Below are 13,320 nucleotides of genomic sequence, written 5' to 3' on the forward strand. Positions count from 1 at the left end.
TTTGTCTATGATGATAGCACCCAATGCAGGAGGCACTATTGCACTGTACTAAGAAGCATGAATTTCAGAGGCATACATTCAAGTCGAATGTATGTAGTTTAAGTTCTTGATCTTGACCAACAGAATAAATTAAAGGTTTGCATTCATATAACACTTCACATGGCCACAGGGCATCACAAAGTTCTTCACAGCCAATTAAGTATTTTTGGAAGCCTAGTCGCTATTGAAATGTAGGAAGCACAGTAACCAACTTAAACACAGCCATCTCCCACAAACACCAATGTGATAATCGCCAGAAATTCTGTAATTTGGAATGCTGTTTAAGATAAACAGATTAGATATGAGAGAGGACCAGTCCTGTTCTTCTTAGAATCAGTGTCATGGGACCTCAATATCTACTCTTGACATCTAGGAGGTTGATAAGGCTTCAAGTTAAGGTCTCAGCCAAAAGGCACTGTCTCTGACAGAGCGATACCACCTCCAGTAATGCACTGGAGTGAGAATTTCAACTTTTGTGCTCAAGTCCTAGTATGAGACTTGAATCTAGAATCTCATCACTCAGAGTCAGGCTTAGCTTTGTGTTGTAACTGTTTTCAATGTCCATTATATTTTGAAGACAAAAACATGTGTACTGCATGCTAAATCACACATCTTTACAATATCCTCACCCCAATGCAAAATGAGTATAATGCTTATATGATTACATGAGGCCATTCCAAATGACAGTCATAGCAAATGAAGACAATGAGATAAATGTTCATTTAGATAAAGGGGTGTCCCGCTACCATACAATGTCATAAATAACTGCATCATAACCACACCAACCAAAACGATTCCCAAAAAATGCCAGTTTAGATCTTTAACACATCTGAAAGCCAGAGCTTCATGTCTTTCAGTGTTATTTTCCATCACCTATTCAAGAAAGGGTTCTTAGGGAGGCATTGTTCTATGGTCGTATGTTTGAAATACCATTTTCACCCAGAAACATCTCCTAACACAGACTGTATTGTGAACTCAATACATCAAAAAAAAGACCCATTGCCTACTTTACATTATGCCCTGGCTTTGTTTTGAACTCACCCATAGAAGTGGCCCCGGACAAACTCCTGGATGTGACTTTTACTGCGTGCATGTAGGTTCTGGAACTCATGCATAGCAGAGAACTTCTTTATGTTGAGTCCATTGGGAGTGACCACATCTAAATGTTAAGAGAAAGAAAAAGAATAAGTACTGAACATTCAGATAGAAAAAAAAAGCAGAAATCTCCAGTTGCATTAGAGTACACAGTTGCGATAAAAATGAATGACAGATTTTCTGTGTGTTTTCAGCATTTAATATATTTATGCTTCCTTGCGACTAGTCCAATGTTACTATGCTGGTCTGACAGGATCAAAATACTGCAGATTGTGCAAAGCCTAAAGAAAAACACAAAATGATGGAAGTATTCAGCATGCTTGGAAGTAGGAGAGTGAGAAAAAAAATAATCTTTTCAGAACAATGATTTTAGTTAAGGTCATCAGGCTGAATCATTAACCTTAGTTCCAGTATTTTCTGTTTTGTGACAATGAATACGATTTTAAGAAGACTGTTCTGAAGAAAAGTCACATTGCAGTCAAAATGTTAACTCTGTTTCCCCCCACCCTCACGGATGCTGAGTTTCTCCAGCAATTTCTGGTTTTCTTTCAGGTTTCTAGCAGTTGCAGTATTTTGCTTTTACTTGACTGGTCTGTTAAATGACAGGTTTTTAACTACCATGGAGGAAGTGGCCTCTATTAATTAGGTTCAAAGAAGAAGAACAAAGAACAGTACAGCACAGGAACATGTCCTTTGGCCCTCCAAGCCTGTATGCATCAAGGGGCGGTGTGGACTTGTTTCCACACAGTAGGGAATCTAATTTAATCAACGCATTTTGCCCTTCCATACTAAAATTGTCCTCACTGACATGATCCGTATCCATTCACTCTCTTCCTATTCATTTTTACATCAAGGGGCTTCTTGAATGCTTGTTATTGTGGCTGCTTTCACTACATCCTTTGGCAATGTGTTCCAGGCACTGACAACCCTCTGTATGAAAAACTTACCACACACATCTTTCTTAAACTCCCCCCCTCGCACCTTGACCTGTCTCCTAATAACTGGCCCCTCCACCCTGGGAAAAAGCCTCATACTTTCCATGCTATCCATGCCATTCACTATCTTATAAAGCTCTATCAGGTCGCCCCCTCAACCTCCTACATTCCAGTGAAAACAAACCCAGTCTAACCAACCTTTCTTCATAGCTAAAATCCCCCATACCAGGCAACATCCTGGTAAATCTTTTCTGTGCCCTCTCCAAAGCATCCACATCCTTCTGGTAGTGTGGTGACCAGAGCAGTATGGAATATTCCAAGTGTGGTCTAAGTGTGTAAAGTTCGATAAAGCTGCAGCATAACTTGTCTATCCTCATACTCAATGCCCCTTTCAATGAAGGCAAGCATGCCATTAGCCTTTTTTACTACCTTATGTACCTGTATTACCACCTTCAGTGATCTGTGGATCTGCACACCCAGATCCCCCTGCATATCAATAATCCTAAGGGTTCTGCCAATCACTGTATAATTTCCACCTGTACTTGACCTTCAAAAATGCATCACATCACATTTGTCCAGATTAAACTCCATCTGCCATTTTTCTGCCCATGTCTCCAACTGATCTATATCCTGCTGTACCCTCTGACAATCCCCCTCACTATCTTAAAGTCTACCAATCTTTATATTGTCTGCAAACTTACTCAATAGACAAGCTACGTTTTCTTCCGTGTCATTCAGGACAAGCCAGGGCCTGCGTGCAGTGCAGCATTTCTCAGTGCAAGCTTCTTATGTACTTGTGGAGAGACACATTCAATGCTGGATATTATGTGGAGAGGGAATATCGTTCAGTAAAATGGCAGACTATTCACCTTAAACTCAATAAGGAAGTGATCAGTTAGGTCCCAGATTTGGAGTAAGTAATTAGAATAAACAAACAGAACAACGGAGTAATGTTGGAAGTCCTCTTAAACCAGGAGTAATTCAGGTGAACTCACTTGGTTTGCGTTTCAGTAGATGCTCTGCCTCCATGGCAGTTATCTCAGACACTGTGGTGAATACATGGGCACAGTGAACAGCAGCTCGCTCCATACAGTACCGATGGTAAATCTGCCTTGAACCAGCCTCTTTATCAACATCAAACTGTTTCAAGAGAAGATCGAAAACAAGCTATGAGGAAAGTGCACAGTTTTAAATAAAAAGAGGAATCATGAACCGAGCAAATCTAAACTTTAAACAGGAAATACGGGCAAAATATACAAAGCATACCATGAAGGAAAGGATGCCATCAGCCGGTCCCTTGATTCAAACGATCAAAAAACATCTATCCCTCCAGTACATGCCCAGCCCAAAAGCTGGCATTCCCAACAAACAAAACCCCTCCCAACCTCTTTGAACCTCTCAATAACTTTTCCAACCAACAATGCATTAAAAGGGCAAAGGCCAGGCTAAAGGGAAACCACAAGCTGAAATACGTAAGCAGAATTAAGAGTTTAACAAAATATTATTGGAAGTGATCGTGCTTCTTGTGTAGTAAATCAATTTCAATCTGGATTATAAAATCAAAATAATGGATATCTGAAGTAAAAACAGCCTGAATTACTCAGCAGACCTGGCAGCATCTGTGGACCGAGGGACAGAGTTAATGTTTCAGCAAAATGCCCACCTGTATTCCAGTGCTGTTAATACTCAAGTTTTAAGTCTGACCTCAGTTGGAAGACTAAGTACAAACTTCAGATACAGTAGGTGATAAAACAACTGGTAGGAGTGGAAAACCGGCTAAGTCAGTTAAATTAACTGTTTTATACTCTTCAGTTGTTCCATGTTTATTGCCATTGTGTTTCCTAAATTCTCAACAGTTTTCAGTGCAATGGATGGCAAATTGCTGGAAAGCATTATAAAGCTATCAAAAACTATTGCCAAGATTGATAGGACAGAAGATTAATAGATAGACCAGGTCAAAAGGGCTTACACACTGAAATTATTGAATATGGCAGGATGTATTTACGGATGAAACAGCTCTTTCCAAGCATCAGTCAAAAGGCCAAAAGTCCTCCATTTATTGTACGATTCTATGCCAAGGACAAGTGGACGCAAACTTGACTCTGTAGCTGAGCATCTGATCTTGGAGTTGAGATGGTACCACCCAAACTGCTTGTGCCACTCCAGTGAAACATGCGAAAACCTAACACTGTTGCATGTGCCACGCATTGGACAAACGTGCAATTAAGTTTCAGCCAATAGCTGATTGCTACTGTTTCTGCACATGTGCAACCTCTATGCCATATTACAACATTTATCTGCTCAAGGATAACAGAGAGGTTAGCATCTTGCACACTGCTGCACAGACTCTGCAAAAATGTGTTTTCACATTCATGCTTGTCTAGGTCTGCAGAATTAGTTAGTGGCATCTGAGCATAAGGTGCAACCTAATAGGCAATGCTAGGTTCTGTTCAAGATGAAGCGTTTTCCTGCCTTTGGCATCATATCTAGGATGGTATACTGTGACTGGAAGATTTCTGTAGAACATTTTTACATAAGGCTTATACATAAGGCTTAGACATACGTTCATTGTCATTGCATTGCTACTGGGGTGTGCTGGCTCTGTAATCACTGAAAAGGCAAGCTTCCACTGTAATCTCTACCAATGTGAGGGTTTCCTACTTTGCAGATGATGGGATGTGGGCATGAGTGTTCATCTCAGGTACCCTAAACTAAGCTTCTTCTACTCCTGTTTCCTCTGGAGATGGACCTTGTAGGGCTCCTACTATCATTAGTTACAATAATTAAATAACAATAACTGGCAGCAAGCCACATGAAAGCCTAATTGATAGGTAGGCAGTTTGGGAACTGGGATGATATTAAAAAGGCTTAACAGCCTTGCCTTTAACTTGTCTAGACTTTTAATGAACAAACATTGTCTGTCCTGCGCAATATCCAGTGTGAAGCAAGGCTTATAAACAGCAACGGAATTACACCGCCCATTTTGTGCAACTGGTTAGACCAAATTCTAACCCAAGGCACTGAAATTCATTCTTTTGTCAAAGCACATCAAGATCTTAGGAAGTACTAATGAAGCAGCTTGTGCTCTTACTTCTAAAAATATGCATTACATTACTTCTTAAAGTGCCCAGGGGTAGGTGGAGCCAGTGAGTTTGCTCTGTGACTCATCACCAAACTTGAGCTTGACAGCAGGATGGCAATCACACTGGCTAACCAGGAGGTGTCCTCCTGTTTGTTACACTGTGACAAGTGTCACGTCCACATGTGGTAAACAAAGTAGCCTTGGCGAATTTGATACTGAAACAACCCTCAAAACAATTTTGCACGTTACAATTACAGAAAATTGCTGATTGATCTTTTCTGTAGTTCCAGTGTCCTGGGTGTTTGTGCCATGTTTGAATTCTTTATTCCTCTCTCTTTCTCTGAGCTTCGTCTCCACCAAACAGCTCTCTCCTTTTCTCCCCTCCCACCCAAGCGCTCTGTCATTAAGAATAATGCCATCTTTTCTGCAATGTTATCAGTTCGGAAGAAGAGTCACTGGACCCAAAATGGTGATTCTGCTTTCTCTGTACAGATGCTGCTAGACCTGGTCAGTTTCTCCAGCAATTTCTGTTCCAGTTTCAGATTTCCAGTATCTGCAGTTTTTTTTGTTTTATTCCATTCTTTTCTTCTTTGTTATTACACTGTCACAGGGGAGAAAATAGCTTTTCTTCATCCTATGATAACTTATATAGTGCTAGATTGTCCTTGGAAGCGTTTATAGCCAAGTCCCAGAAGTAGTAAACATTGGAATATTCAGTTCTCAAAGTGGATGCACAAACCTTCCATTGTGTCATTCATAACCTGCACACTATGACACTCTTATCATAATAGGCAGTGTAGAAACCATAGAAAGGACATGGATGCTTTAAAGATACACTTACATTTTTCAGACTATTGTAAAAATCAACATTGCCAGCACAGAGGTAGCGTCCCAATAACGTTGCGTGAGTTGTAAAAATTGTTGCAACAGGTAGTTTCCGAATACGACACAAAACCAGACCAACTCCTGACAGCCATTCATGGAAATGAGCAAGGATGAAGTTCTCACCTTCCGACTGGGCTGCAAACTTGAAAATAAAGTTTGTTATAACCACAAAGACCAACATTTATTTCAGTGCAATACAGCATGCTGTCAAAATTCAATCTCCCAGACTGATTATTCTGAAGAGCCAATTCCCTAAAAAATGACAACAATATTAGGGGAATGCAGAGGGAGAAAAAATACTTTTGATCTGAGCAAAAACAACAGAATGTTGTTGGGCATAATTTGTGTAAAAAAACGCTAATAGAAGAAAGATTTTCATCAGCTTATACTGTTAGTTTCTGTGTTAATGTGGCTTTGATCAAATATCCTTTCGATGTCATTTCTAAAAATGATCTGAGCACAGTTTATATCATTTTCCCTCAACTTATTCTGAGCTTGCTGATTTCCAGAAAATATTTATCCCAGGGTCTGATTGGACAGTTTCCCATTGGCCTTTCTTTAGCTTGGTTTTGATGCCATGATTAGTTCAAATGCTGCCGTGATTCAAGACTGTGCTAATGTTCCTGAGCCTAGAATTTGAGACAAGCTAAAGGAAAATGCATGGGGCTAGACAGATCCTTAGAATCCTTCCGAAGAAATTTATGGCCTCTTTTCCCAAATACTATGTACTGTGTTACAAAGAAAGCAGGATAACAGCAAAAATACATTTTCAAAAGGATGTTATTCAATTTCTATTATTTTTAAACAATTGTTTACCAATATGTGATTAGTGATTCTTATACTTCATGACAGGCATCTAAAAGTAAACATGATCCTATCTAAAGCAATTTGTTCACAGTGATGGAAACAGCAAGATAGCTGAAAGGGAAGTGGAGATCAAGCAGCAATGTGCAGTCAAAAGATTGACCAAAAGCCAGTGGTAGTGATGCAGAACTGTGCACAAATAGCCTCAAGGAAAAAGGCCCAGGTTAAACAAAGAGGTCAGACAATGCAATCGGTGGTTAAAAATATTGAGAAGACAGGATTAACTTGTCTAAGCATATTCTTAATTAAATTAAAATCAAATCAAATCAATTACAATTAAAGTTAACAAGGTGTAGAGCTGGAAGAACACAGCAGGCCAAGCAGCAACATGGGAGCAGGAAAGCTGACGTTTCTGGCCTAGACTCTCAGATTCTTCAGCATCTGCAGTTCCTACTATCTCCGATACAATTAAAGTTAAATTGAGTGCTCCAGATCCTAAGAAGGGAGCAGGCTATTGCTGGGCAAGTGCTGCTTCACAGCACTGATGTCGCCTTCCATCACTTTAGCGTAGGAAACGCAAGTATTTATATCTTTTAAGTATTCACACAGATCTGTGATTCTTTGACTCCTGGAAACAGATTATATTTGGAGCTCGATGTTCTGTCTATGAAGCAAATTATTTCCTTCCTTATTTTTGGAAGTATTCTATTTCATTAGCACTGCTTGTTAGATCTAAGATTTGCCTGACCACATTATTACATTGTCATCTGGATATGGTTAAATACTACAATCCAGCTGCTGACACAAGTTCTCGTCTAATGCATATCCAAGAGCGTAGGTCAGCTAGATTAATTTGTTATGGATATAAAACATTGTTTTCTGGTGGAGATGAACTCTAAAACTCTGTGTAGGTGCACCAGAGCAAACTTTGGCTTGATTCTCGTGAGCTTTAACACCCAGAGTCATTGACCAAGAATATCACAGCAGAGTAGTGTTTACAGCAGACTGTTACTTACTACGTTCAAGTAACAAGGGTTGCACTATGTACAAAGGCTAGAAGAAGAAGCGAGAAGCTTTTGGCTCATCAGTGGTGTAATCATTTGTACCATTTTCCCATGTTGCCTAATTCTGGGTGGAGTTGTGAACTTGCTTTATCAAGTGTTCATTAGTAAATTGAAGAACTAAATTGATCAAAACAAATTGGTGAAGGAGCAATTGGCAGATGTTTAGTTACAGGACTTCTCTGTTGGGGTGGCCAGGAGCTAGCATAGTTAATTTGGTCAATTATGAACTGATGGGTCCTGAAGGGGACCTCCAGACCTGAGGCATATGAACACATTTTCAGCATTTTGCCCGCTCACCAACACATCCAATGGCCATATCACTGCCATGGGTAGTGCTCACAGGGAGTTGTTTGGATGCTCAAAAGTTCTTTTACCTTTTTTATCACTGCCTAATTCTCAAAAGTATTTCCAGATACCAAGGACTGAGGATGCTGAACTGTTGCAATACAGGAGATCCAATGCAGATCCGTATGAATCTTTTCTTGTAGTTGGATGCTTATCTGCATAAGGTCTTGGGAGCAACTAATTTGGAAATATTTTAACATGTTTTTGATAGTGCCCCAGAAGGAACAGAGGTGAACAACTTGATGGCAGTGGCACATCACACAACTATGAGCAGTAGATAACCACCATCTCTGACAGGGAGCAGGTCATCTTTGAGAACTAGGGAATTAAGGAAACAGTTCTGACCACTGAGCTTTCATTGATCTACAGACCTTTCCCCTTTAACTAACCCCTTAAGTGATAATTAAATACATCTCCCTTTTAGAGCTGTCTTCACAAACCGTAAGTTCGTACAGGAGACATTAAATCAAAATTGTGGCAAACATCTCTTTAAAACAAATGAATCCAAACATCATAACTGTTAACCACCACCCCAGCAGGCCCTATGCAGACACCCACAACATTGCCTCAAATAAAAACAAACCCCCATACATTTTTCCTTGCCCTCCGTCTCCTTGTTCTTTAGTTCCAGAAGATATCCTGTTTCCTTTGGAACTGGTAGTTATAAATTACTTCTGGCTCTGGAAGTCACCATTGCCCTCCATATTTTGCCTTTGTACTTTGCAGGGCACGAGAAACAAAGGTTTCCCTGTTAGTGATTCACTAATGCATGAAGCTGAACTACTCTGAATATTTTAATCGTTTGCTACATTGTTAACATGCTGCTATACCCTATAACCCTAAGATACTATTTCCAATGCTGATTAAACAGGAAGCTTCCATTCTGCTGAACAAAATAAGAGCCGATGTTGTTTAGGGGCAAGGTAATGGCTTGGATAGAGGATTGACTGACTGGCAGAAAGCAGAGATAGGGATAAAGGGGTCTTTTCAGGATGGCTGCCGGTGACTAGTGGAGTTGCACCGGGGTCAGTGTTGGGACCACAAATATTCATGTTATAAATTGACAACCGAATGAACAAGCTGTTGACATTTTTGCTAAGTCTGAATATGTCACAAAGATAGATGGAGGACAGATAGCATTGAGGAAGTGGGAAGTCCGCAGAAGTACTTGGGCAGGCTAGGAGAGTAGGTAAAGAAGTGGCAACTGGAATACAATGTGAGGGAGTATTAAGTTATGCAGTTTGGAAGGAAGATAGAGGCATAGACTAGTTTCTAAATCTGGAAAGGTCTTGGAAATATGACGCAGAAAGTGAGTTAGAAGTGCCAGTTCAGGATTCTCAGGGTTCAATTGGCAGTTAGGAAGGCAAACGCAATGTTAACATTCATTTTAAGAGGGCTAGGCTATAAGAGCAGAGATGTGCTGCTGAGGCTGGAGAAAGCTCTGGTCAGACCACATTTGGAATATTTTGAAAAGTTTTGGGCTCCATATCTAAGACAGGACATGCTGACATTAGAGGGGGGGTCAGAGGAAGTTTACAAGAGGAACCCTGGGGATGAAGGACCTCACTTGTGAGGAATGATTGAGCACTCTGGGTCTGCACGCAATCAAGTTCAGAAGGATATGGCAGGGGAGTCTCACTGAAACTTACAGGATACCGACAGGCTTGGATATAGCGAACATGGAGAAGATGTTACCACTCATAGTTCAGACTAGGACCTGAGGGTACAGCCTCAGAGTGAAAGGATGAGCCTTTAGAACCAAAAGGAGGAGGAAGAATTTCTTCAGCCAGTAAGTGATGAATCTGGGAACTCATTGTTTCAGATGAGGCCAAGTCATTGAGTGTAATCATGACAGAGACAGGTTTATAATTAGCAAAGGGATCAAGGGTTATGGAGGAAGGACAGGAGATTGAGGTTGAGAAACATATCAAATGTTGGAGCAGACTCAATGGGCCAAATGGCCCAATTCTGCTCTTAAATTTTATGGCCTTTTAGGCAGGTTAATCAGGTGGACAGGACATCAGATCCAGGTATGTCATGGCTCAGTGGTGAATGATAGGTTCAAGTTTACCAAAGAGTTACAGCCGCTGTTAAGCCTTTGAGTTTTTCCTGGTGAATTATTTATTTTGTGTGTTGAAACACTCCAACTCTTTCAGAGTGTGTTAGATGTCAGTTTATTGTCCCAAAGATGTGTCAATTCTTGCACAGCAGCTGCACTGGGATTTCAGCATGGTCCCAATGCACAACTCTAATCTGCTCTGCTCCCATGGCCATCTAGCCATTGAAATTTCTGGGCTATGAGTTCATGCTTGTTCATGATTTGACTTGCTCTTTGATATTTGTAAGAAGCAACATGCTGATTCTCTCAGTTTTCTTTTCTCTGTAATGCTGTTCGTAGTGTCACAGATGATATCATTTGGTGCAGTTGACAGAAGGTGAGTACAGTCACCCAAACACAGCAACCAGTGTTTTCAAAGAGGTGGATTGGAAAATTTGCAAAGAATTTTGAGGAGCAATGATGAAGACAGCTTTTAAAAAATCTGGTGCCTATTAGTGAATGCTCCATACAAAGTTTATTGTCTTATGAAATATAGCATTTGTACAGTATAAATGATACAAATAGACAAACTAATATGATGAGGTACGATGGGTCATATTCCTGACGGGTATAATAATTCTTTATCTTTGCACATATCTGTGCCGCAATAATTGCAGATATGTCTGAATTATTAAGTCATTTAGCAGAAGTTCTGGGCAGGGATCAAGGAAAAGGACACTGTTGTAAATAAAATGCATGCACTTCATCCCAACTCTGTGACAGAATGGTTAATGTGTAAAAGTGAATCTGGTTGCATTGTGCATTGCCAAACACATAATTTCAATGATTCTGTACCACAGTCTGTTAACTACTGCTGGTATTGATACGCATTACTCAGCAGTAATATATTGAAGCTGTTCATGTTGAGCAGCTTCTGTTTCTGCTTGTTACTTTAATCAGACAATGTGGCCAGGAATAAGGTATGAAATAACTGAATTTATAAACTCCTGACTTAAGTAATTTCATCCTTCACTGAGATGTTGTCAAAAGTTGGAAAAGGAAGTTATGTGAAAACGTTTCACCCAAAGAAGGATGAAGTTGTAAAATAAATTACCTAGAAACTACCACTTGAACAGACTGTATAAATGGACTTTTAAAAAAAAAAGTATTACAGAACCAGAACAGCACAAAAGGAGGCCATTCTTTGAAAGATTTATCCATTTGTTCCAAGTTTCTGCCCTTTCCTCTTAATCCTACATTCCATTCTCAAGTATTCATTCAATTTTCTTTTCAAATATATTATTAAAGCTGCGTCCACCACCCATTAGGTAGTACATTCCAGATCATCATAACTTCATGCTTCATAAGTCTACATCTCCTTTCACCTCTGGCTCTTTTTGTCTATTACAATTCATGTCCGCTGGTTACTGACCCTTCTGTAACTGGAAACATTTTCTCTTTATTTACTTATTAAGCTTGGAATATCTTTGTTAAATCTCCCCTCAATAACCTTCACTCTAAGAAGAAACCCAGGTTCTCCATGTACCCCTGGTAACATTCTGGTAAACTGCTTTTACAGCAAATTCCTAGGACATTTCAGGCCATTATGTTCTGAAATTGAACTGAAAAGAATCTGAATACTTACTTCTCCCAAGAACCACGTGGTGAGAAACCCAAAGAGCACTGCATCATTGGCTTCCTTGTCAAACCAGGGAATTCCAATATTGCAAGAGTCCCACAGTTCTGTCTTCCACTGATCGAGATTCCAACTAGAAGCACCAATATCTAACAGGACTACATACGGACTTCCATCAATCAACCATCTGCCAAAATAGACCTGTAAAACATAACAAATTACATGTCAAAAATCTCTGGACTGTGTGGTCAATAATGGTCTACAAATTATGCATTGCCTCTGGAAGATATTGGAAGGAAGAAAGATGAAAACATTCTTCAAGCTGCATCAAACTGTTAAATATAATGGCCATCACTAAAGGGCTCTTACTACATATGTAATTATGAACGTGTCAGCAAATGAACACATTCAAACTTGTAACAGAATAACAATTGGGGATCAACATACAATTCAACAAGCGCAGCAGGGAATATGCTCAACCGACACTAAAAAGGAGGTTGTTTCAACCATAATTTGAGAAGTTTGAAAATATAGTGAACAGTGCAAAAGATGGTTAGAAACTTCAAGAAGACTTACTTGCAGCATACAGAGACACATAGTAGATAAATTTCAATGCAGAAAAATGTGATGTGATAAATTCTGGCAGGAAGAAAGAGATGGTAGAAGTTAAATAGTACCATTTTAAGAAAGGTGCAGGAAAACCTGGGTTGCCTTGAAAGCAGCAAAACAGAGTAAATAATTAAGCATATGGGATCTATGCTTACAAGAGTAACAGGACTCAACAAGTGAGAAAATTATGCAACAGGTGGACAAAACAGCAGGTTGGTATAGAGTCCAATTCTGAGCACTGCATTTTAGGATATGAAAACTTTAGCCAGGATACACAGCAATTTACTGGAACAGTAGAGAGGGACAAGAAGAAATTTGTTAAATGGTGCTTAAAAGCATGAAGGTTTCAGATAGGATGAACAAAACATTTTCAGTAGCTGAATAATCAGAAATCAAAGGGGATAGGTTTAAAGATACTTATCAAAAGAACAGGAGGTGACATGAGGAACTTGCTATAATGCAGTGAGTTGTTAGGGTTTAGAATACCACTCCTGAAAAGATACAGATCTAACAGAATTTACAAAGCTATTTTTTGCAAATTCTTTTTTGAGCAGCTTACAGTGGTCCCTAAATGACTGTTGCTAGTAGCCTTTGTGTTCACAGCATACAATCCACAAATCAGTATTTCAAATTGCTCTGGGCCTGCAGGAACCAGGATTTTCTGTGTCAAGTCCCTGACCAGAATAGTGGAGATGTAGATGGCTGCAGGAATGGGACAATAAATGCTGTAAGCGCTGCCCGGTTAATGCCAGATAAAGCGGATTCAATTCAGTTCCCTAGTCCTAAGA

At 39.7% G+C, this 13,320-nt stretch overlaps 1 protein-coding gene across 2 annotated transcripts in view; it reads right to left on the bottom strand.

The window, feature by feature from the left end:
* LOC125459432 (glycogen [starch] synthase, muscle-like) overlaps positions 1-13,320 on the bottom strand; it is an 85,451-nt gene that overhangs the window by 43,371 nt on the left and 28,760 nt on the right. For both annotated transcript variants that reach the window (XM_048545887.2, XM_048545888.2), the window contains 4 exons: positions 11,933-12,124; positions 5,993-6,178; positions 3,065-3,209; positions 1,081-1,198 (listed from right to left, as the gene is read on the bottom strand). In XM_048545887.2, the coding sequence (XP_048401844.1) occupies positions 1,081-1,198; positions 3,065-3,209; positions 5,993-6,178; positions 11,933-12,124 (641 nt within the window). The remainder of the gene's footprint in view (positions 1-1,080; positions 1,199-3,064; positions 3,210-5,992; positions 6,179-11,932; positions 12,125-13,320) is intronic.

Source organism: Stegostoma tigrinum, chromosome 17, assembly GCF_030684315.1.
Source record: "Stegostoma tigrinum isolate sSteTig4 chromosome 17, sSteTig4.hap1, whole genome shotgun sequence".
Classification (NCBI taxonomy): Eukaryota; Metazoa; Chordata; class Chondrichthyes; order Orectolobiformes; family Stegostomatidae; genus Stegostoma; species Stegostoma tigrinum.